The 26,216-nt window shown below is 44.1% G+C and overlaps 1 protein-coding gene across 2 annotated transcripts in view; it reads left to right on the top strand.

Moving 5' to 3' along the window:
* The window catches only part of FAS (Fas cell surface death receptor), a 92,789-nt gene extending 71,219 nt beyond the window's left edge, over positions 1–21,570 (top strand). For both annotated transcript variants that reach the window (XM_069753501.1, XM_069753500.1), the window contains one exon: positions 20,134–21,570. In XM_069753501.1, coding sequence (XP_069609602.1) covers positions 20,134–20,423 — 290 coding nt within the window. In that variant the 3' untranslated portion in view covers positions 20,424–21,570. The remainder of the gene's footprint in view (positions 1–20,133) is intronic.
* Positions 21,571–26,216: the final 4,646 nt, after the last annotated feature.

Here is a 26,216-nt window from a genome sequence, read left to right as displayed (position 1 = left end):
GTGTGGGACTGCACTTTTTTTGAAATTTCATCGTACTTGGAATTTTTTTCCCGTTTTCTAGTACACGACATGCTAAAACCAATGATGCCGTTCAAAAGTACAACTCATCCTGCCAAAAATAAGCCCTCACATGGCCAAATTGACGGAAAAATAAAAAAGTTATGGCTCTGGGAAGGAGGGGAGTGAAAAATGAACATGGAAAAACGAAAAATCCCAAGGTCATGAAGGGGTTAATTGTAGTGTCCTGAATTATTAGGCAGCATGTTTTCCGAAGGCAAAGTAGGCCAAAAAATTTCTTGGCTGACTCATACATGCTAGCCACCTTAGGGAGAGACCCAAGTTGGGCTAAATGTAGCGGGACGAAAGAGACCGAAAAGCCCTCTACTTAAAGGAAATACATAGTGGATGCTTTCCTGAAACGGAAAGTACTTGCAAGCAGCATAATACAAAGAATAACAGGTTTACCCAGAATCCTTTGCAGTAGGCGGAGCTATGCAAATCATCTCTTTCCACCCCTGTCTAATCCACAGCGCTTGGAATTGCCAAGCGTGCAATGCTGCGGATTAGTTTCTAAATTTACACAGCCAACCAATTCCTACCTGTGGACACGTGTTTCGGGCTTTAGGCCCTCATCAGCACAGGGCTGGAATTGGTTGGCTGTATGGAGTGGGGCTCGGTGAGCAAGCGATACATACATGCTAGCCACCTTAGGGAGAGACCCAAGTTGGGCTAAATGTAGCGGGACGAAAGAGACCGAAAAGCCCTCTACTTAAAGGAAATACATAGTGGATGCTTTCCTGAAACGGAAAGTACTTGCAAGCAGCATAATACAAAGAATAACAGGTTTACCCAGAATCCTTTGCAGTAGGCGGAGCTATGCAAATCATCTCTTTCCACCCCTGTCTAATCCACAGCGCTTGGAATTGCCAAGCGTGCAATGCTGCGGATTAGTTTCTAAATTTACACAGCCAACCAATTCCTACCTGTGGACACGTGTTTCGGGCTTTAGGCCCTCATCAGCACAGGGCTGGAATTGGTTGGTTGTATGGAGTGGGGCTCGGTGAGCAAGCGATACATACATGCTAGCCACCTTAGGGAGAGACCCAAGTTGGGCTAAATGTAGCGGGACGAAAGAGACCGAAAAGCCCTCTACTTAAAGGAAATACATAGTGGATGCTTTCCTGAAACGGAAAGTACTTGCAAGCAGCATAATACAAAGAATAACAGGTTTACCCAGAATCCTTTGCAGTAGGCGGAGCTATGCAAATCATCTCTTTCCACCCCTGTCTAATCCACAGCGCTTGGAATTGCCAAGCGTGCAATGCTGCGGATTAGTTTCTAAATTTACACAGCCAACCAATTCCTACCTGTGGACACGTGTTTCGGGCTTTAGGCCCTCATCAGCACAGGGCTGGAATTGGTTGGCTGTATGGAGTGGGGCTCGGTGAGCAAGCGATACATACATGCTAGCCACCTTAGGGAGAGACCCAAGTTGGGCTAAATGTAGCGGGACGAAAGAGACCGAAAAGCCCTCTACTTAAAGGAAATACATAGTGGATGCTTTCCTGAAACGGAAAGTACTTGCAAGCAGCATAATACAAAGAATAACAGGTTTACCCAGAATCCTTTGCAGTAGGCGGAGCTATGCAAATCATCTCTTTCCACCCCTGTCTAATCCACAGCGCTTGGAATTGCCAAGCGTGCAATGCTGCGGATTAGTTTCTAAATTTACACAGCCAACCAATTCCTACCTGTGGACACGTGTTTCGGGCTTTAGGCCCTCATCAGCACAGGGCTGGAATTGGTTGGCTGTATGGAGTGGGGCTCGGTGAGCAAGCGATACATACATGCTAGCCACCTTAGGGAGAGACCCAAGTTGGGCTAAATGTAAAGCCCAACTTGGGTCTCTCCCTAAGGTGGCTAGCATGTATGTATCGCTTGCTCACCGAGCCCCACTCCATACAGCCAACCAATTCCAGCCCTGTGCTGATGAGGGCCTAAAGCCCGAAACACGTGTCCACAGGTAGGAATTGGTTGGCTGTGTAAATTTAGAAACTAATCCGCAGCATTGCACGCTTGGCAATTCCAAGCGCTGTGGATTAGACAGGGGTGGAAAGAGATGATTTGCATAGCTCCGCCTACTGCAAAGGATTCTGGGTAAACCTGTTATTCTTTGTATTATGCTGCTTGCAAGTACTTTCCGTTTCAGGAAAGCATCCACTATGTATTTCCTTTAAGTAGAGGGCTTTTCGGTCTCTTTCGTCCCGCTACATTTAGCCCAACTTGGGTCTCTCCCTAAGGTGGCTAGCATGTATGTATCGCTTGCTCACCGAGCCCCACTCCATACAGCCAACCAATTCCAGCCCTGTGCTGATGAGGGCCTAAAGCCCGAAACACGTGTCCACAGGTAGGAATTGGTTGGCTGTGTAAATTTAGAAACTAATCCGCAGCATTGCACGCTTGGCAATTCCAAGCGCTGTGGATTAGACAGGGGTGGAAAGAGATGATTTGCATAGCTCCGCCTACTGCAAAGGATTCTGGGTAAACCTGTTATTCTTTGTATTATGCTGCTTGCAAGTACTTTCCGTTTCAGGAAAGCATCCACTATGTATTGGCTGACTCAAAAAGTCAAAAATTGTTCCAAGTTTACAGAAGAATGCAACACTGTTGAAGTTGTTAAAATATTGTGGTGGGATCACACGACCATCAAAGGTTTTGTTAAAAATAGTCTAAAGGGTCAGAAAAGACGTGTTGAAAACAAAAAATGTACAGTACATTCACTTCTTAAATATGTGAGAAGAATCAAAACGTGAAGCGACCATGAAGTCATTATTCTTCAGTGCTGTCATATTCCAGAACTGCAACCTCCCTGAAGGCCCAGAAGTGCAGAGAGATATGGCCAAGTAAGGAGGTAAGGAAGGCAGAAACCTGACAATCACTGAACAATACAGAACCTGAAATGTCAACACTGGGCCAAGAAATATTGGAAGACAGATTTTTCAAAGGTTTTATTAACTGATGAGCTGAGTGTTGTGAATTCTGTGGCTGAATTCACTCCTGTGGTCACAAGTGGTACTGCAGCTTCTGGGCTTCCTTCCTCAGGTGTTCTGGTGAGCTCATTAGCTGCTTTGTTACTTAACTCCACCTGATGCTGCTATCCTTGCTCCTAGTCAATGTTCCAGTGTTGGATCTGAGCTTCTCCTGATTGTTCCTGTGTCCTGCTGCTCTGTATAGCTAAGTGCTTTTTTGCTATTTTGTTGTTTTTTTTCTGTCCAGCTTGTCTTTTGTTTTGCTGGAAGCTCTGAGACGCAAAGGGTGTACCGCCGTGCCGTTAGTCCGGCACGGTGGGTCTTTTTGCCCCCTTTGCGTGGTTTTTGCTTTAGGGTTTTTTGTAGACTGCAAAGTTCGCTTTACTGTCCTCGCTCTGTCTAAGATTATCGGGCCCCACTTTGCTGAATCTATTTCATCCCTACGTTTTGTCTTTTCATCTTACTCACAGTCATTATATGTGGGGGGCTGCCTTTTCCTTTGGGGTATTTCTCTGGGGGCAAGTCAGGCCTATTTTTCTGTCTTCAGGCTAGCTAGTTTCTTAGGTTGTGCCGAGTTGCCTAGGTAGTTGTTAGGCGCAATCCACAGCCACTTTTAGTTGTGTTTAGGATAGGATCAGGTGTGTGGTCTACAGAGTTTCCACGTCTCAGAGCTCGTTTCTTTGTTTTTGGGTATTTGTCAGATCACTGTGTGCGCTCTGATCGCTAGGCACACTGTGTCTCTGGATTGCCTTCATAACACCTTTCATTAGCAGACATAACAGTACTAGGAGCCATCTAATGATTCTCAATAGAGGGAAAGAAAAAGTTCTGACATCATTTTTTTTTTTTTTTCCTCTGCTCTGTGTTCACTTTTTTTTTTTCCCCCTAGACATTTGGGTGTTTCTGGACACAGGTGTGGACATGGATATTCAGGGTCTGTGCTCTTCAATGGATAATCTCGTTATAAATGTACAAAAGATTCAAGATACTATTGATTAGAAATATATGCTAGAACCAAGAATTCCTATTCCTGATTTGTTTTTTGGAGATAGAACGAAGTTTCTAAGTTTCAAAAATATTTGTAAGCTATTTCTGGCCTTGAAACCTCATTCTTCTGGTAATCCTAGTCAACAGGTTTTGATTATTATTTCTTTTTTGCGCGGCGACCCTCAAGACTGGGCATTTTCTCTTGCGCCAGGAGACCCTGCATTGAGTAGTGTCGATGCGTTTTTCCTGGCACTCGGATTACTGTACGATGAGCCTAATTCAGTGGATCAGGCTGAGAAAAATTTGCTGGCTTTGTGCCAGGGTCAGGATGATATAGAAGTATATTGTCAGAAATTTAGGAAATGGTCAGTACTCACTCAGTGGAATGAATCTGCGCTGGCAGCTTTGTTCAGAAAGGGTCTCTCTGAGGCTCTTAAGGATGTCATGGTGGGATTTCCTATGCCTGCTGGTTTGAATGAGTCTTTGTCTTTGGTCATTCAGATCGGTCGACGCTTGCGCGAGCGTAAATCTGTGCACCATTTGGCGGTATTGCCTGAGGTTGAACCTGAGCCTATGCAGTGCGATAGGACTATGACCAGAGTTGAACGGCAGGAATACAGACGTCTGAATGGGCTATGTTTCTACTGTGGTGATTCCACTCATGCTATTTCTAATTGTCCTAAGCGCACTAAGCGGTCCGCTAGGTCTGCCGTCATTGGTACTGTACAGTCCAAATTCCTTCTGTCCATTACCTTGATATGCTCTTTGTCGTCGTTTTCTGTCATGGCGTTTGTGGATTCAGGCGCTGCCCTGAATCTGATGGATTTGGATTATGCTAAACGTTGTGGGTTTTTCTTGGAGCCCTTGCAGTGTCCTATTCCATTGAGAGGAATTGATGCTACACCTTTGGCCAAGAATAAACCTCAGTACTGGGCCCAGCTGACCATGTGTATGGCTCCTGCACATCAGGAAGTTATTCGCTTTCTGGTGTTGCATAATCTGCATGATGTGGTCGTGTTGGGGTTGCCATGGCTACAAACCCATAATCCAGTATTGGATTGGAATTCCATGTCGGTATCCAGCTGGGGTTGTCAGGGGGTACATGGTGATGTTCCATTTTTGTCGATTTCGTCATCCACCCCTTCTGAGGTCCCAGAGTTCTTGTCTGATTATCAGGATGTATTTGAAGAGCCCAAGTCCGATGCCCTACCTCCGCATAGGGACTGTGATTGTGCTATCAATTTGATTCCTGGTAGTAAATTCCCTAAAGGTCGATTATTTAATTTATCCGTGCCCGAACACGCCGCTATGCGCAGTTATGTGAAGGAATCCCTAGAGAAGGGACATATTCGCCCATCGTCATCACCACTGGGAGCAGGGTTCTTCTTTGTAGCCAAGAAGGATGGTTCACTGAGACCGTGTATTGATTACCGCCTTCTTAATAAGATCACTGTTAAATTTCAGTATCCCTTGCCATTGTTATCTGACTTGTTTGCTCGGATTAAGGGGGCTAGTTGGTTCACTAAGATAGATCTTCGTGGTGCGTATAATCTGGTGAGAATCAGGCAAGGAGATGAATGGAAAACTGCATTCAATACGCCCGAGGGTCATTTTGAGTATCTAGTGATGCCGTTCGGACTTGCCAATGCTCCATCAGTGTTTCAATCCTTTATGCATGACATCTTCCGTGAGTACCTGGATAAATTCCTGATTGTTTACTTGGATGACATTTTGATCTTCTCAGATGATTGGGAGTCTCATGTGAAGCAGGTCAGAATGGTTTTTCAGGTCCTGCGTGCTAACTCTTTGTTTGTGAAGGGATCAAAGTGTCTCTTCGGTGTGCAGAAAGTTTCATTTTTGGGGTTCATCTTTACCCCTTCTACTATCGAGATGGATCCAGTTAAGGTCCAAGCCATCCAGGATTGGATTCAGCCGACATCTCTGAAAAGTCGGCAAAAGTTCCTGGGCTTTGCTAATTTTTATCGTCGCTTCATCTGTAATTTTTCTAGCATTGCCAAACCATTGACCGATTTGACCAAGAAGGGTGCTGATTTGGTTAATTGGTCTTCTGCTGCTGTGGAAGCTTTTCAAGAGTTGAAGCGTCGTTTTTGTTCTGCCCCTGTGTTGTGTCAGCCAGATGTTTCTCTTCCGTTCCAGGTCGAGGTTGATGCTTCTGAGATTGGAGCAGGGGCGGTTTTGTCACAGAGAGGTTCTGATTGCTCAGTGATGAAACCATGTGCTTTCTTTTTCAGGAAGTTTTCGACCGCTGAGCGTAATTATGATGTGGGCAACCGAGAGTTGCTGGCCATGAAGTGGGCATTCGAGGAGTGGCGTCATTGGCTTGAAGGAGCTAAGCATCGCGTGGTGGTATTGACTGATCATAAGAACTTGACTTATCCCGAGTCTGCCAAGCGCTTGAATCCTAGACAGGCCCGTTGGTCGTTATTTTTTGCCAGCTTCGACTTTGTGATTTCGTACCTTCCGGGCTCTAAAAATGTGAAGGCGGATGCTCTGTCTAGGAGTTTTGTGGCCGACTCTCCGGGTTTATCTGAGCCAGCGGGTATCCTCAAGGAAGGAGTCATTGTGTCTGCTATCTCCCCTGATTTGCGGCGGGTGCTGCAAAAATTTCAGGCGAATAAACCTGATCGTTGTCCAGCGGAGAAACTGTTCGTCCCTGATAGGTGGACTAATAAACTTATCTCTGAACTTCATTGTTCGGTGTTGGCTGGTCATCCTGGAATCTTTGGTACCAGAGAGTTAGTGGCTAGATCCTTCTGGTGGCCATCTCTGTCGCGGGATGTACGTACTTTTGTGCAGTCCTGTGGGATTTGTGCTAGGGCTAAGCCCTCCTGTTCTCGTGCCAGTGGGTTGCTTTTGCCCTTGCCGGTCCCAAAGAGGCCTTGGACACATATTTCGATGGATTTCATTTCTGACCTTCCCGTTTCTCAAAAGATGTCAGTTATTTGGGTGGTCTGTGATCGCTTTTCTAAAATGGTCCATCTGGTGCCCTTGGCTAAATTGCCTTCCTCCTCTGATTTGGTACCTTTGTTCTTTCAGCATGTGGTTCGGTTGCATGGCATTCCTGAGAATATTGTTTCTGACAGAGGTTCCCAGTTTGTTTCAAGGTTCTGGCGAGCCTTTTGTGGTAGGATGGGCATTGACCTATCCTTTTCCTCGGCTTTCCACACTCAGACTAATGGCCAGACCGAACGAACCAATCAGACCTTGGAAACATATCTGAGATGTTTTGTTTCTGCAGACCAGGATGATTGGGTGTCCTTTTTGCCGTTGGCTGAGTTCGCCCTTAATAATCGGGCCAGCTCGGCTACCTTGGTTTCTCCATTTTTTTTCAATTCTGGGTTCCATCCTCGTTTCTCTTCAGGACAGGTTGAGTCTTCGGACTGTCCTGGTGTGGATTCTGTGGTGGACAGGTTGCAGCAGATCTGGACTCAGGTAGTGGACAATTTGACCTTGTCCCAGGAGAAGGCTCAACTTTTTGCTAATCGCAGACGCCGTGTGGGTCCCCGACTTCGTGTTGGGGATCTGGTTTGGTTATCTTCTCGTCATATTCCTATGAAGGTTTCCTCTCCTAAGTTTAAACCTCGTTTTATTGGTCCGTATAGGATTTCTGAGATTCTCAATCCTGTGTCTTTTCGTCTGACCCTCCCAGACTCCTTTTCCATACATAATGTATTCCATAGGTCGTTGTTGCAGAGATACGTGGCACCTATGGTTCCATCTGTTGAGCCTCCTGCCCCGGTTTTGGTGGAGGGGGAATTGGAGTATATTGTGGAGAAGATTTTGGATTCTCGTGTTTCTAGACGGAAACTCCAGTATCTGGTTAAATGGAAGGGTTATGCTCAGGAAGATAATTCCTGGGTTTTTGCCTCTGATGTTCATGCTCCCGATCTTGTTCGTGCCTTTCATGCGGCTCATCCTGGTAGGCCTGGGGGATCTGGTGAGGGTTCGGTGACCCCTCCTCAAGGGGGGGGGTACTGTTGTGAATTCTGTGGCTGAATTCACTCCTGTGGTCACAAGTGGTACTGCAGCTTCTGGGCTTCCTTCCTCAGGTGTTCTGGTGAGCTCATTAGCTGCTTCGTTACTTAACTCCACCTGATGCTGCTATCCTTGCTCCTAGTCAATGTTCCAGTGTTGGATCTGAGCTTCTCCTGATTGTTCCTGTGTCCTGCTGCTCTGTATAGCTAAGTGCTTTTTTGCTATTTTGTTGTTTTTTTTCTGTCCAGCTTGTCTTTTGTTTTGCTGGAAGCTCTGAGACGCAAAGGGTGTACCGCCGTGCCGTTAGTCCGGCACGGTGGGTCTTTTTGCCCCCTTTGCGTGGTTTTTGCTTTAGGGTTTTTTGTAGACTGCAAAGTTCGCTTTACTGTCCTCGCTCTGTCTAAGATTATCGGGCCCCACTTTGCTGAATCTATTTCATCCCTACGTTTTGTCTTTTCATCTTACTCACAGTCATTATATGTGGGGGGCTGCCTTTTCCTTTGGGGTATTTCTCTGGGGGCAAGTCAGGCCTATTTTTCTGTCTTCAGGCTAGCTAGTTTCTTAGGTTGTGCCGAGTTGCCTAGGTAGTTGTTAGGCGCAATCCACAGCCACTTTTAGTTGTGTTTAGGATAGGATCAGGTGTGTGTGGTCTACAGAGTTTCCACGTCTCAGAGCTCGTTTCTTTGTTTTGGGTATTTGTCAGATCACTGTGTGCGCTCTGATCGCTAGGCACACTGTGTCTCTGGATTGCCTTCATAACACCTTTCATTAGCAGACATAACAGCTGAGTGACATTTGATGGACCAGATTGATAAGCTCATGGCTGGATCTGTAAGCGGGCACTGACCTCCACTTCGAATCAGACGCCAGTAAGTTGGAGGTGGGGTACTGCTATGGCTGGTATTATTAAAGATGAGCCAGTTGGACCTTTTCAGTTTGAAAATGGACTCAAAATCAACTCCCACACCTACTACCTGTTTTGTTTTTAGAAGACACTTTCTTCAAGTCTGCATCTTTTGAGAGTTTTTATACAGGACATTGCTCCATTGCAACATAAAAGTACTCCACTGCTTGTCTAGCCAGTAAAGGTCTTAAAGATGAAATAATAATGACAATACTACTCCCTCTCCTAAGTTAGACGCTACTGAGAACTTATGGGCATTTATTAAAGGCAGTCTGTCAACACAAAATGACTGTTCAAGCCAAGCATGGGCGCTCAGTGCATCATGGCGGGCCATTCATTTAAGTGCACCTTCCCACCTATCTTTCTCTACCATTTTCTAGCTCTATGAAGCCAGACGTGTCAATAAAATAAGAGGGGAATGTGGCGATAGAGAGAAAACAAGTAGGCAGGACTGTGCATTTAAATATTAGGCTCCACCATGATGCGCCGAACTCCTCTACTTGTTTTCAACAGTCATTCTGTTCTAATAGAAACAGGAGATTTATGGCGAATGAAAACAGTCACTTCTCTTATCAGGGTCTGGTAGAATGTGGTTGGTGCTACCCAAAAGGTTGATCATCAACAGATTAAAAAACTGGCATCCTAAATGCATGGAAGGATTATGACAGTTATTATGGTTATTGAACAGAAGTGCGGCCATATTACCAACTGATATTTTTTTTTTGGGGGGGAAAGGTAATGAATGTATTTTTGAACATTTTGAGGTGTTTGGTTATTATTTACCCTTTAATATAAGAAAAAAAAACTATTTAAATGGGAAAATGTATGTTTTTCATTTAAATGCATAATAATTCTGCACTCTAAGGCTACTTTCACACTTGCGTTTTTCGCAATCTGTCGCAATCCATCATTTTGGGCAAAAAACGGATCCTGCAAATGTGCCCACAGGATGCAATTTTTGCCTATAGACTTGTATTGCCGACGGATCGCAACGGATGGCCATACGTCGCGTCCGTCATGCACTGGATCCGTTGTGTTTTGGCGGACTGTCGTCACAAAAAAAGTTAAATGTAACTTTTTTTGTACGTTGCGTCCGCCATTTCCGACCATGCATGCGTGGCTGGAACTCCCCGGGACATAGACTGGGCAGTGGATGCGTAGAAAAACTGCATCTGCTGCCCACATTGTGCACAATTTTCACAACGTGCGTCGGTACGTCGGGCTGACGCATTGCGACGTCCCCGTACCGACACAAGTGTGAAAGTAGCCTAAGGCTGCCGTCACACTAGCAGTATGTGGTCAGTATTTTACATCAGTATGTGTAAGCCAAAACCAGCAGTGGAACAATTAGAGGAAAAGTATAATAGAAACATATGCTCCACTTCTGCATTTATCACCCACTCCTGGTTTTGGCTGAGAAATACTGATGTAAAATACTGACCACATACTGCTTGTGTGATGGCAGCCTTAGATATTCCTCTAAGGGTGGTTTCACATTTGCGTTTTTTTTTTGCGTTTTTGCGGTAAAAAACGCAAAAAAACGCATGCGTTTTTTTCTTCCCTATACTTAACATTAAAAACGCATGCGTTTTTTTGCATGTGTTTTGACGCGTTTTTGCAACGCATGCGTTTTTTCACTGCATGCGTTTTGTTGCAGAAATGCAACATGTAGTAATTTTAGCGGCGTTTAGCGGCGTTTTTTTGCCGCAAAAAAACGCATACTTTTTTCGCGGTAAAAAAAACCATTGATGTCTATGTAAACGCATGCATTTTTAAGCACATGCGTTTGCATGCGTTTTTAAACGCATGTGTTTTTATAGAAAAACACAAGAATACACACTTATAAGCCATTCCCCAACCCTAACCCTAACCCTAAAACACAAACTGTAACCCAAACTGTAACCCAAACTGTAACACAAACTCTAACACAAACTCTAACACAAACTCTAACACAAACTCTAACACAAACTCTCACACAAACTCTCACACAAACTCTAACACAAACCCTAACCCAAACTGTAACCCTAACCCTAGCCCTAACCCTAACCCTAGCCCTAACCCTAACCCTAGGGATCCTAACCCTTAGGGTTAGGGTTAGGATCCCTTAGGGTTAGGGTTAGGGTTACGGTTAGAGTTAGGGTTTGTGTTAGGGTTAGGATCCCTAGGGTTAGGGTTTGTGTTAGGGTTAGGGTTTGTGTTAGGGTTAGGGTTAGGGTTTGTGTTAGGGTTAGGATCCCTAGGGTTAGGGTTAGGGTTTGTGTTAGGGTTAGGGTTTGTGTTAGGGTTAGGGTTTGTGTTAGGGTTAGGATCCCTAGGGTTAGGGTTTGTGTTAGGGTTAGGGTTTGTGTTAGGGTTAGGGTTTGTGTTAGGGTTAGGGTTAGGATCCCTAGGGTTAGGGTTAGGGTTTGTGTTAGGGTTAGGGTTTGTGTTAGGGTTAGGGTTTGTGTTAGGGTTAGGGTTTGTGTTAGGGTTAGGATCCCTAGGGTTAGGGTTTGTGTTAGGGTTAGGGTTTGTGTTAGGGTTAGGATCCCTAGGGTTAGGGTTTGTGTTAGGGTTAGGGTTAGGGTTTGTGTTAGGGTTAGAGTTTGTGTTAGGGTTAGGATCCCTAGGGTTAGGGTTAGCATTTGTGTTAGGGTTTGTGTTAGAGTTTGTGTTAAAGTTTGGATTAAAGTTTGGGTTAGAGTTTGGGTTAGAGTTTGTTTTACAGTTTGGGTTAGAGTTTGTGTTAGGGTTAGGGTTTGTGTTAGGGTTAGGATCCCTAGGGTTAGGGTTTGTGTTAGGGTTAGGGTTAGGATCCCTAGGGTTAGGGTTAGGGTTTGTGTTAGGGTTAGGGTTTGTGTTAGGGTTAGGGTTTGTGTTAGGGTTAGGATCCCTAGGGTTAGGGTTAGGGTTTGTTTTAGGGTTAGGGTTTGTGTTAGGGTTAGGGTTAGAGTTTGTGTTAGGGTTAGGATCCCTAGGGTTAGGGTTTGTGTTAGGGATTGTGCTAGAGTTTGTGTTAGAGTTTGTGTTAAAGTTTGGGTTAGAGTTTGGGTTAGAGTTTGGGTTAGAGTTTGTTTTACAGTTTGGGTTAGAGTTTGGGTTAGATTTTGTGTTAGGGTTAGGATCCCTAGGGTTAGGGTTAGGGTTTGTGTTAGGGTTAGGGATAGGATCCCTAGGGTTAGGGTTTGTGTTAGGGTTAGGGTTAGAGTTTGTGTTAGGGTTAGGGTTAGTATCCAAAGGGTTACTAGGGATCCTAACCCTAACCCTAACCCTAAGTATTTATGTTTATAGTGGGTTTTCTAGTTGATTTTGATGATTGGCAGCTGTCAAACACTTCTCATTATGCGTTTCAAAAACGCAAACACAGGGAAAAACGCGTCTAAACGCGTTTAAATGCAAAAAAAGCATGCGTTTAAAAACGCATGCGTTTAAACGCGTTTTTGCATCAAATGCGTTTGCGTTAAAAACGCTGCGTTTTGAAACGCAAGTGTGAAACCAGCCTAAGAAAACAAAGCCTGAATTTTACTTTCTTAACCCCTTCAAGACCTTGCCCTTTTTAATTTTTGCTTTTCTGTTTTTCGCTCCCCTTCTTCCCAGAGCCATAACTTTTTTATTTTTTGGTCAATATGGCCATGTGAGGGCCTGTTTTTTGTGGGACAAGTTGCCCTTTTGAACAACAACATTGTTTTTACCATATCGTGTACTTAAAACTGGCAAAAAAAATTCCAAGTGAGGTGAAATTGCAAAAAAAGTGCAATTCCACAGCTGTCTTTTAGATTTTTTTTTACCATATTCACCAAATGCTATGATTCTCCAGGTCATTACGAGTTCATAGACACCAAACATGAATAGGTTCTTTTTTATTTAAGTGGTGAAAACAATCCAAAATTTTTAATAAAAAAAAATTGTGCCATATTCCGAGACTCGTAGCGTCTGCATTTTTCGTGATCTCAGGTTGGGTGCAGGCTTATTTTTTGGGTGCCGAGCTAACGTTTTTAATGCGTTATTGCACTTTAATGCAATGTCGCGGCGACTAAACAAATCGTAATTCTGGCATTTTGACTTTTTTTTGCTGCGCTGTTTAGCGATCAGGATAATATTTTTTTTTTATTGATAGATTAGGCGATTCTGAACGTGGCTATACCAAATATGTGTATGTTTGATATTTTTTATTGTTTTATTTTGAATGGAGCGAAAGGAGGAATGCTTAACACTAGACCTTGCAAATCAAGGTCCCAGAGTCTGGAGGAAGAGTTGAGAGGCCACAATCCATGCTTCTTGAAGTCTAGTGAGAAGTTTCCACAATCAGTGATGGTTTGGGGGCCATGTCATCTGCTGGTGTAGGTCCACTGTGTTTTATCAAGACCAAAGTCAGCGCAGCCGTCTACCAGGAAATTTTAGAGCACTTCATATTTCCCTCTGCCGACAAGCTTTTTGGAGATGGAAATTTCATTCTAAAGCAGGACTTGGCACCTGTCCACACTGTCAAAAGTACCAATATCTGGTTTAAAAACACCAGTATCACTGTGCTTGATTGGCAGCAAACTCTCCTGACCTTAACCCCATAGAGAATCTATGTAGCATTGTCAAGAGGAAGATGCGAGACACCAGACCCAACAATGCAGATGAGCTGAAGGCAGCTATCAAAGCAACCTGGGCTTCCATAACACCTCAGCAGTGCCACAGTCTGATCACTTCCATGCCACGCCGCATTGATGCTGTAATTGAAGCCAAGGGAGCCCCGAGTATTGAGTGCATTTACTAAACATACATTTCAGTAGGCCAACATTTTGGATTTTAAAATCATTTTTTCAAGCTGGTGTTATAAAGTATTCTAATTTACTGAGAATGACATTTGAGTTTTCATTGGCTGTAAGCCATAATCATCAACATTAACAGAAATAAACACTTGAAATAGATCGCTCTGTTTCTAATGACTCTATATCATATATGAGTTTCACTTTTGTATTGAATAAAATAAGTTAACTTTTTGATGTTCTAATTTTGCGAGATGCACCTGAATAATGACGTCCCTGCTCAGAACTTTCACCTACGGTGTGTCTAGGACTACAGGGCAACATTGTATCTAATGAATTCCTCTGGTGTTGCATTGCAATCTACAGTATTGCTGCGACACATCACAAAATGACTTATTTGCCATAGACTTCACATGCGACTGTGACTTGTGAGCAACTTCACTGCGATTTGGCCTGTTTTACAGCAAAATCACAGCTCTAAATTTAGAGGGAAAGTTTCTCCTAGTGGGGAGTGCTAAGTTGGCGTAAGGAGACTTATAAGCCATGCAATGCTCCTCCCCTGAGAATTGAAATATGAAAGTAGCCTATTCAGAGTAGAATCTATTTTCTTGTTTAAGTTCCCAGGGAAGCATTGTATGGCTTATAAGTCTCCTTACGCCAACTTGGAACTCCTCACTAAGAGAAACTTTACCCCTGTCAGAGACCTTTCACACAGCCAAATCAATCTCTTTCTTTGCACTGATGAGGGTCAAACATCCTGTGACTTTTAGGATTGCTACTTCTGGTAGCACCAGAGTTCCAGTTGTCTTTCTCTCAGAAGAGGCTATTTGCAGCTCTAAAATAGTTGTGCAACAGCAAGTCACAGACGAGTTGCCCATACAGGATGTTTTTTTTTGCCCGACTTTTCTGAGAATTGCTGTCACCCAACACTGTGTAGCCCTAGCCTTAAGTTTCTAGTGCTGATGAGAAAAATGTTCATAGATCCGTGCACTGGTTGTTATTGATTGATCTACTACACGGCAGAAACCAGTTCGCTGCCCGTGTATATGAGGAGGTGGATGATGACACTAATCTACAAAGTACTGTGAGTGGGATCTCCTGCTTTGAAAAATAGTATATGTCCTGAAACGGAAGAAAAAGAAACACCGGGGGCCAACAAAAGAGGCATGCAACTGAAATATCGGGAAACAAGGGGATTTTTAACCCCTTCCCGACCCATGACGCCACGTAGGCGTCATGAAAGTCGGTGCCATTCCGACCCATGACGCCTATGCGGCGTCATGGAAAGATCACGTCCCTGCAGATCGGGTGAAAGGGTTAACTCCCATTTCACCCGATCTGCAGGGACAGGGGGAGTGGTAGTTTAGCCCAGGGGGGGTGGCTTCACCCCCTCGTGGCTACGATCGCTCTGATTGGCTGTTGAAAGTGAAACTGCCAATCAGAGCGATTTGTAATATTTCACCCATTATAACGGGTGAAATATTACAATCCAGCCATGGCCGATGCTGAAATATCATCGGCCATGGCTGGAAATACTAGTGTGCCCCCACCCCACCCCTCCGATCGCCCCCCCAGCCCTCCGATCTGGCCGGTACATTGCTCCGGCTCCCCTCCGTCCAGTGCTCCGCTCCCCCCCGTGCTCTTGTCCGCTCCCCCCGTGCTCCAATCACCCCCCCGTGCTCCAATCACCCCCCCTGCACTCCGATCCACCCCCCCCGGTGCTCCGTTCCACCCCCCCGTGCTCCATTCCAGCCCCCCCGTGCTCCGTTCCACGCCCCCCGTGCTCCGTTCCACCCCTCCCGCACTCCGATTCCCCCCCCCGTGCTCCGATCCCCCCCCCGTGGTCGCCCCCCACCCCATCATACTTACCGATCCAGCCGGGGTCCCGTCCGTCTTCTTCCTGGGCGCCGCCATCTTCCAAAATGGCGGGCGCATGCGCAGTGCGCCCGCCGAATCTGCCGGCCGGCAGATTCGTTCCAAAGTGCATTTTGATCACTGAGATATAACCTATCTCAGTGATCAAAATAAAAAAAATAATAAATGACCCCCCCCTTTGTCACCCCCATAGGTAGGGACAATAAAAAAATAAAGAAATTTTTTTTTTTCCACTAATGTTAGAATAGGGTTAGGGTTAGGGTTAGGGGTAGGGTTAGGGGTAGGGTTAGGGGTAGGGTTAGGGCTAGGGTTAGGGGTAGGGTTAGGGTTAGGTTTAGGGTTAGGGTTAGGGCTAGGGGTAGGGGTAGGGTTAGGGTTAGGGTTAGGGGTAGGGTTTCGGTATGTGCACACGTATTCTGGTCCTCTGCGGATTTTTCCGCTGCGGATTTGATAAATCCGCAGTGCTAAACCGCTGCGGATTTATGGCGGATATACCGCGGTTTTTCTGCGCATTTCACTGCGGTTTTACAACTGCGATTTTCTATTTGAGCAGTTGTAAAACCGCTGCGGAATCCGCACAAAGAAGTGACATGCTGCGGAATGTAAACCTCTGCGTTTCCGTGCAGTTTTTCCGCAGCATGGGCACAGCGATTTTTGTTTCCCGTAGGTTTACATTGAACTGTAAACTCATGGGAAACTGCTGCGGATCCGCAGCGTTTTCCGCAGCGTGTGCACATACCTTTAGAATTAGGCTATGTGCACACGGTGCGGATTTGGCTGCGGATTCGCAGCAGTGTTCCATCAGGTTTACAGTACCATGTAAACATATGGAAACCAAATCCGCTGTGCCCATGGTGCAGAAAATACCACGCGGAAACGCTGCGTTGTATTTTCCGCAGCATGTCAATTCTTTGTGCGGATTCCGCAGCGTTTTACACCTGTTCCTCAATAGGAATCCGCAGGTGAAATCCGCACAAAAAACACTGGAAATCCGCGGAAAATCCGCAGGTAAAACGCAGTGCCTTTTACCCGCGGATTTTTCAAAAATGGTGCGAAAATATCTCACACGAATCCGCAACGTGGGCACATAGCCTTAGGGTTAGGGTTGGAATTAGGGTTGTGGTTATGGTTAGGGGTGTGTTGGGGTTAGGGTTGGAATTAGGGTTGTGGTTAGGGTTGTGTTTAGGGTTATGGCTACAGTTGGGATTAGGGTTAGGGGTGTGTTGGGGTTAGTGTTGGAGGTAGAATTGAGGGGTTACCACTGTTTAGGCACATCAGGGGTCTCCAAACGCAACATGGCGCCACCATTGATTCCAGCCAATCTCGTATTCAAAAAGTCAAATGGTGCTCCCTCACTTCCGAGCCCTGACGTGTGCCCAAACAGTGGTTTACCCCCACATATGGGGTACCAGCATACTCAGGACAAACTGCGCAACAATTACTGGGGTCCAATTTCTCCTGTTACCCTTGTGAATCAAAAAAAATGCTTGCTAAAACATAATTTTTGAGGAAAGAAAAATGATTTTTTATTTTCACGGCTCTGCGTTGTAAACGTCTGTGACGCACTTGGGGGTTCAAAGTGCTCACCACATATCTAGATAAGTTCCTTGGGGGGTCTAATTTCTAAAATGGGGTCACTTGTGGGGGTTTCTACTGTTCAGGCACACCAGGGGCTCTGCAAACGCAACGAGACACCCGCAGACCATTCCATCAAAGTCTGCATTTCAAAAGTCACTACTTCCCTTCTGAGCCCCGACGTTTGCCCAAACAGTGGTTTACCCCCACTCATGGGGTATCAGCGTACTCAGGAGAAACTGCACAACAACTTTTGGGGTCCAATTTCTCCTGTAACCCTTGGGAAAATAAAAAATTCTGGGCTAAATAATTATTTTTGAGGAAAGAAAACGTATTTATTATTTTCACGGCTCTGCATTATAAACTTCTATGAAGCACTTGGGAGTTCAAAGTGCTCACCACACATCTAGATAAGTTCCTTTCGGGGTCTAGTTTCCAAAATGGGGTCACTTGTGGGGGGTTTCTACTGTTTAGGCACATCAGGGGCTCTGCAAACGCAACGTGACGCCCGCAGAGCATTCCATCAAAGTCTGCATTTCAAAACGTCACTACTTCAATTCCAAGCCCCGGCATGTGCCCAAACAGTGGTTTACCCCCACATATGGGGTATCAGCGTACTCAGGAGAAACTGGACAACAACTTTTGGGGTCCAGTTTCTTCTGTAACCCTTGGGAAAATAAAAAATTCTGGGCTAAATAATTATTTTTGAGGAAAGAAAACGTATTTATTATTTTCACGGCTCTGCATTATAAACTTCTATGAAGCACTTGGGGGTTCAAAGTGCTCACCACACATCTAGATAAGTTCTTTTGGGGGTCTAGTTTCCAAAATGGGGTCACTTGTGGGGGGTTTCTACTGTTAAGCCACATCAGGGGCTCTGCAAACGCAACGTGACGCCCACAGAGCATTCCATCAAAGTCTGCATTTCAAAACGTCACTACTTCACTTCCGAGCCCTGGCATGTGCCCAAACAGTGATTTACCCCCACATATGGGGTATCAGCGTACTCAGGAGAAACTGGACAACAACTTTTGGGGTCAAATTTCTCCTGTTACCCTTGGGAAAATAAAAAATTGCAGGCTAAAAGATCATTTTTGAGAAAATAATTTTTTTTTTTTTTTCATGGCTCTGCGTTATAAACTTCTGTGAAGCACTTGGGGGTTCAAAGTCCTCACCACACATCTAGATTAGTTCCTTTGGGGGTCTAGTTTCCAAAATGGGGTCACTTGTGGGGGAGCTCCAATGTTTAGGCACACAGGGGCTCTCCAAACGCGACATGGTGTCCGTTAACAATTGGAGCTAATTTTCCATTCAAAAAGTCAAATGGCGCGCCTTCCCTTCCGAGCCCTGCCGAGTGCCCAAACAGTGGTTTACCCCCACATATGAGGTATCGACGTACTCGGGAGAAATTGCCCAACAAATTTTATGATCCATTTTACCCTACTGCCCATGTGAAAATGAAAAAATTGAGGCGAAAAGAATTTTTTTGTGAAAAAAAAGTACTTTTTCATTTTTACAGATCAATTTGTGAAGCACCTGAGGGTTTAAAGTGCTCACTAGGCATCTAAATAAGTTCCTTGGGGGGTCTAGTTTCCAAAATGGGGTCACTTGTGGGGGAGCGCCAATGTTTAGGCACACAGGAGCTCTCCAAACGCGACATGGTGTCCGCTAACGATGGAAATAATTTTTCATTCAAAAAGTCAAATGGCGCTCCTTCCCTTCCGAGCCTTACCATGTGCCCAAACAGTGGTTTACCCCCACATGTGAGGTATTGGTGTACTCAGGAGAAATTGCCCAACACATTTTAGGATCCATTTTATCCTGTTGCCCATGTGAAAATGAAAAAATTGAGGCTAAAAGAATTTTTTTGTGAAAAAAAAGTACTTTTTCATTTTTACGGATTAATTTGTGAAGCACCTGGGGGTTCAAAGTGCTCACTATGCATCTAGATAAGTTCCTTGGGGCGTCTAGTTTCCAAAATGGGGTCACTTGTGGGGGAGCTCCAATTTTTAGGCACACGGGGGCTCTCCAAACGTGACATGGTGTCCGCTAAAGAGTGGAGCCAATTTTTGATTCAAAAAGTCAAATGGCGCTCCTTCCCTTCCAAGCCCTGCCGTGCGCCCAAACAGTGGTTTACCCCCACATATGAGGTATCAGCGTACTCAGGACAAATTGTACAACAACTTTCGTGGTTCAGTTTCTCCTTTTACCATTGGGAAAATAAAAAAATTGTTGCTAAAAGATAATTTTTGTGACTAAAAAGTTAAATGTTCATTTTTTCCTTCCATGTTGCTTCTGCTGCTGTGAAGCACCTGAAGGGTTAATAAACTTCTTGAATGTGGTTTTGAGTACCTTGAGGGGTGCAGTTTTTAGAATGGTGTCACTTTTGGGTATTTTCAGCCATATAGACCCCTCAAACTGACTTCAAATGTGAGGTGGTCCCTAAAAAAAATGGTTTTGTAAATTTCGTTGTAAAAATGACAAATCGCTGGTCAAATTTTAACCCTTATAACTTCATAACAAAAAAAAAATTTGTTTCCAAAATTGTGCTGATGTAAAGTAAACATGTGGGAAATGTTATTTATTAACTATTTTGTGTCACATATCTCTCTGGTTTAACAGAATAAAAATTCAAAATGTGAAAATTGCGAAATTTTCAAAATTTTCGCCAAATTTCCGTTTTTATCACAAATAAACGCAGAATTTATTGACCTAAATTTACCAATAACATGAAGCCCAATATGTCACGAAAAAACAATCTCAGAACCGCTAGGATCCGTTGAAGCGTTCCTGAGTTATTACCTCATAAAGGGACACTGGTCAGAATTGCAAAAAACGGCAAGGTCTTTAAGGTCAAAATAGGCTGGGTCATGAAGGGGTTAAAGCTATTCCAACTGAGAAAATGTTATGATCCATGTAATATAAGAAAAAAAATTAATTGTAGGTCATCCAGTTTGAAGCATTGCATTTAAAATTTTGAGTTATTTTTTGTGTGTGTCTGTCTATTGAAAATATTTGTTTTCAATTTCAGATATTGATTTGACTAATCTTTTACCGGACTTTGCAGAGAAAATGGATTATACTGTTGTACGTAACGTCGTTCACAAACTTGGAATAACAGAGACACAAATTGAGAGCATTAAACTTAATTACCCAAATGACCATGAAGAGCAAAAATTTCGGCTGCTGAGAACATGGTATGAAAAACATGGGAAGAAGGGAGCATTTCAAGAGCTTATTGAGAAACTTCTAGAAGCTTCAAGAAAACGGACTGTTGAAAAGCTAATAGATATAGCTAGAAAACAGCAAAGTCAAACTTAATCTTTATTTTATTTTTGTTATCCAGAGAAGAGGTCTAATTAACTTTGTATTGTCATGAGGAGAAAGCACTATGAATATAAGAAAGTAGTGAAGACAACCTGACTTGAAAGATGGCAGTCTCATAGATATGCGGATAGCCATCAGCTGTTATCATGTAGTATTATATGGGGTTCATGGGCCGGGTTCATCAGAGCAGGAGCTCACCTTAGTATGTGGCTGAACACTTAGTTCTGAACATCTGTTCTCAGTGCACTGACTTATCAGTGAGTTTCTGCCTATGCACAGCAGCCAGTCTGAACAAGCAGAGCTACAGGACAAATCAACAGGGAGCAATAATGCAGCAGCTTGAGCTGCTGATAATACATGGAGATGATCTCAGACTACCTCAGTCTGCCATAGACAATGCAGATATGTTTCTGTAATTTACCTTGGGACTAAAGGAGAGGAGGGAGAACACAACAAGCAGCCAATAATTTAAAATAGTAATAACAGAACTATAGCTATAGTAACCAAGGCACTAGATATAGGGCTTAAATGAGGAGGGTCACACTCAGGTACAGGAACATTGATCCATTACCGTATGTTGGGAACAGCAAATTGGTGACTTTCTGATATCTAGCACTTCTCTACCATAGGGTGCTATTATCCATACCTTTAATTATTGCTAGTTATGCTGCTCTGTTCTGTTCTTTCCTTTCCTGTTATTAGGTGACAGGTCCATGCCATTTTACCCAATTAATTCCATCTACACCCCTGACTTTACATATTAGAGTTTATTCTTTGACCAAGAGTAAACATTTTCCTTCTTCGGATTACATTATATTGTCATTAGAAGGGTTGATTTTGATGAGGAAAGCCATTTTTTAGCCATATATTGTTTGTAAGGTGGCTGCTGCAGGATAATGTAGTATTACATGGCGGCTATTACAGGATGGGACCCTGGATGATAAGAGACTCTCCAGTAAGGGACCCATGTTCTCTGATAGGACTTCTAAACGGGTGCTCCTAAACAGGTGTTTACGTAAATGTATCGCCCCATTCAGGTGACAGGCTGAGCCTGAGAATGTGTATAATGTATGTAAAATATAAATGTGTTTACAGCAATATATCATGTAAATTGCATAAAATAAAGCATTGATGGATATAACTGCCTGATATCTTACGGATTAAGTGGAATATACTTTTTATACAATTGCAGAAAGTAAGGAATACATCTGAGGAGAGCGGAGAGCAGTTACACCAAAACTCCTCTATCAAATGATCAGACACCAGTGTTTTAAATGATAAAGACTGGTAAATAGGGTGCACCTCCAATGAATCATATAATAATATGAGAAAATATAAGTCTCAGGGTACTACATCTTATATAGGAGATGAGGTGCAAGCAAAGGAGCGAAAGACCAATACAAAAAATGGAGTGCACACCTGATTGAATACAAAAATATATCACAACTTTACTGAGTGCCAAGGACATACAAATAAACATTAAAACCATCTAAAAACATGCAGTTTACATAATACATGATAGACATCCAACAAACCTGTATGCTGTATAAGCAAGGCAAAATATATACATGAGGGGATACAATGGAACATATTATTATTATTATTATTATTTATTAGTATAAACAGTTATTATAATTATTATATAACATATAAGAGAATAGAGTGGGGGTATCAATTACAAAGAATCAAAGATCACATACATATGGACCTGTGAGACGGTAACTGTGGTACCAATAACAAATAAGTCCTTTGGACCAACACTAAACCAATAAATGCTGACCTCACTGAAAATATGGTGTATGTATATATGATGACAGAGAGTAGCTTAAGTAACTACCGTACATCCCTATATCAAGCCCCTAAGAATGGAGAATAACTGCATGTATGTGTAACATGTGCCAGTCATCTAACTGTGCTGACAAGGTTATCATATCTCAGACATGCTGGTAAAAATGGCTAAAGCATGGTAAGTGCACAGGGGAACAGAAGGATGCATGGTATAGAGGCCACAATAAGGGAGGTCAAGAGGGGAGTGAGAACATATAGAAAAGATATGAAGCCATGTGAGAAGTAACACTGGACAAACCTACAATGAGGTGTCTGCAGATAATACTACCTCAGATACTCAAAAACCGCTCCAAGCCGCCACATGAAGCCATGATAAGTTAGTCGCCCACCTGGGCAGTGGGGTACTCGGTAACGGGTCCGCTCCTAAAGGGTTGTCACGGTGGGTGCGACCCGGTCCGTGGCCCTGGGCGCCCAATTAAAGGGAAATGGTCTTTTAAGGGGAATTGTGAATAAAGTCTATTGTTTGTGACGCTATCTGTGGTTCTCGGTCAGTAGGAACCAACGCCGCTTAAAAGGGGTCCTCAGGGGTGATGGCATGGCGGCTGAATGGTAACGCTTCCCACAGGTGAAGCGGGGTCCCCAGGGCTCCCAAGGTGTATGGCAGTGATGGTAGTCTGCCGGTAAATAAGTAGAGGACACAGTGTTGTAAAGTCTTTACCTGGTTTACTGGTGGTAGTAGTCCACAGTCCAGGGTACCAGGTACAGGTGTCCTGTGGTCCGGCTGGCTTGGAGGCAATGGGAGAATCTCCTTCACAGTTGAGGTCAGTGAGCCTTTCCTCCTTGCGCTGTTGTATGAGGTCCCTGTTGCCTGAAGCTTACTGGCAAAGTCCTCTTTTCCCCTGTTCTGGAACAGGTACCTGCATGACGGGCAGCTTGAGCTGTTTTACAGGGTCTCTATCATGACCCACGCTCTTCAGGTGCTGCTGCGTCTCAGGCGTGGTGCGGGCCAATCACTTAAAGTTCTTAGCCCTCCGGTTCTGCTAAGTGTCCTAGAGTCCCACTAAAGCCTCGGGCTCCCAGTACCCGGTTTCTGCGTTCTGGTTCTGAGGGTGCCCGGTCGCAGTTCCCCTCAGAGCCCTTTATCTCTTCTCTGCTCCTTTCCTCTGTAGCTCCACCACATTCAGCCCCTCGGGTTCTCTGTCTTTCCTGGAGCTGCAGCTCAATCCTGGCTGCCAGCTCTGCTGCCTGCTCTGCGTCTCTCCTATATGTCTGCTCTCCTTGGTCTCCCTGGACCAACTCTCTAACTCTTCCACCAGACCAGGAAGCCTATAGCTCAGGGAAGCTCCCCTGAATCCGGGTTCTGTGCTCCCCCTTCTGGCCTAGATTCGGAATGTGTTGTATGTGAGTGCCTTATCTGGTAAAGAGAACTCCATTGCCTTCAAGCATGATATTCCCTGAAGGGAAAGCAACATCACTGTAACAACCAGTTACCTTGGGTGTTCCATAAGCACAAAGCCCCAGGGGTTTGGGGAAGGACCCCAAGCATATCACTGTTCGCAACAGCTTTGTCAGGAGAGTGTTTTAAATGACACATGATAGGTGAGAGACGTATTACAGAATTTGAGCTGGGGATCTGAAAGGGTGTTTCTGGATTTAAATATTGAAATACTTTCTTAAGGATATACAGAGAGTTATTAAAGTAAAATTTTTGGGTGTGCAAAATCTGAGAATCTGATTGTAGCTCCCATGGCAGCTGAAAGTACCTAGTGTACAGAGCCTGAACAGCAAAGCGCTGTGCACTGTGTGGTGACCGTTCTCCGGTACTGCAGAATACCTCCCATTCAGTTAGGCTACGTTCACATTAGCGTCATGCGACGCAGCGTCGCCGACGCACGACAACGCATGCGTCAAGCGCCCCTATCTTTATAATTGGGGACGCATGCGTTGCGTTGTCGTGCGTTTTCGGTAAAACGCACGACGCATGCGTCGTTTCACCGCACCTGGGTGGCGTCGGAGACGCTACATGTAGCATTTTTGTAGCGTCGAAAAAACGCGCGCGTCGCACTTGCGTCGCTCGTGCGTCGTCAATGCGTTACAATTTCCCATTGAAACGTATTGACGACGCACTTGCGTCGCGGGTGTGCGTCGTGTGTGCGTTGTGCGACGCATGCGTCGTTAGATAAAATGAAACAAAAAAGTGTCTAGACAATGTCTAGACAGTGCAAACAGTGAGAAAAACATCCCCCATATATAAAGAAAATGTTTGGATTGTTTGTCACTTCTGCTGCATCATCTTGAGGCAAGACACCAGAGGCACATCTCCAGAACATCTAGAGGCATCACACCAGAACAACAGACCACTTCTATTCTTCATCCGCTGTCCAGAGATGTAAGTATAGAATGATTATGTGCATTTTCTACATGTTTTTTAAAATTATTTTTGCAAGTTGTGTTTTACATTCTGCACTGTGGTTAAAGATATTGTGGTATTTTTAGTCTGGTTCTGATGTATGGCGTTGTATAGGATGGCGTTTCATTGTCTGCGGCCTTGATTATTGTTCTTTCCAGGATAGATTTTTCGTTTCCATTTTTTGGTTTGGTGGTGTTTTTTTATTCAGTTGTGATGTTTTATTCTTGCGTTATATGATGGCGTTTAATAGTCTCCGGCCCTGTCGGTTTTATTGTAAAGTATGGTAGTATAGAATGATTCTGAGCCCTTTTATTACATTTATTATTTTTTTATTGCAAGTTGTGTATTATGTTCAGCACTGTGGTTGTGTAAAGACATCGTTGTATGTTTCTGGTTGCGATGTATGGCGTTGTATGGCCCTTTTATTGTCTCCAGCCCTGTCGGTTTTATTGTAAAGTACGGTGTGATGTATGGCGTTGTATGGCCCTTTTATTGTCTCCGGCCCGGTTGGTTTTATTGTAAAGTACGGTGTGTATTAATGTTTCTGCCCTTAATTTTTGGGTGTTGTTAATTTATTACTTCCAAAAAAATATTGTGTTTTTTGTGTTGCTCCGTGCATACTGTACTTTTAAAAAAAAAAAAAAAAAACTTTTTTGGGATTACTACATTGGGTCTGTTGTAGATTAGTTTTCTTATCTTTAGGCTTTTGTACTCTGGCATTGGGTTGTCTCTGCCATTGTTTCTTTAATTTAATCAATGTGGCAGTGTTGTTTGCTCAGCGTTAGTTCAGTTGGAGTGAAATGTTCTTTGTGGTTTAAATGACTTTTTTTTGTGTGTGTTTTTTATTTATTGCTGGATTGTGCATAGGAGCATAGTCTCAATGTAATTTTGTTCTTTATTTCAGAATTGCATTAGTCATGGCCAGCGGCAGCGACTCGAGCAACACCCCACCGCTGAGGAGTCCGGTGAGTCCATGATCTACTATTGCTTACTATATTCACTGTCATTTGTAGATGGGTCACTCAACTTTTTGGTAAACTATTTTGCAGGCTTCTTCAAGTGAGGAGGAGAACCAGGAGGAAGAGAGGGAGCAGCAGCAGGGACCACGGGGCCAAGCTGTGGTTGCAGGACGGAGCGTAAGTATTTCTTTCAAACCTATTAATTTTTTGTTTTTGTTTTTGTTTTTGCGGGTATGGGGGGTGGTGGGAGGTTGTGGTGTTGTGTGTAGTAGGTGGCGGTGGAGGAGGTAGGGACAATTTTTTTTTATCTTTCAAAAATTAATATTTTCCATTTTTTTCTAGGTTTCACAACGGGCCCTGGATGAGCCACTTAATATCGACCTTATGGTGGCATCCATAGAAGCACGGGGCCCGTTGTGGGACAGCCGTGACCCCCAGCACGCGGACCAGGGCATATTGTGGCGTCTGTGGTTGGAGGTGGCACAATCGCTGTGGGATGGCTTAGACAGCGCTTCCCCCAAGGGCAAAGCTAGTTTCCGTAAGTATTTACAAAATGCTGCTGTGACCCATCATGCCAGGATTACACAACCGTCTGTGATGTTTTCTATTGGGATTGCACACGGTTGCGTA

The sequence above is a fragment of the Ranitomeya imitator genome, chromosome 2 (assembly GCF_032444005.1).
Source record: "Ranitomeya imitator isolate aRanImi1 chromosome 2, aRanImi1.pri, whole genome shotgun sequence".
NCBI classification, from domain to species: Eukaryota; Metazoa; Chordata; class Amphibia; order Anura; family Dendrobatidae; genus Ranitomeya; species Ranitomeya imitator.
Note: the sequence above shows the minus strand (reverse complement) of the source record. Positions and strands in the feature narration are given on the sequence as shown.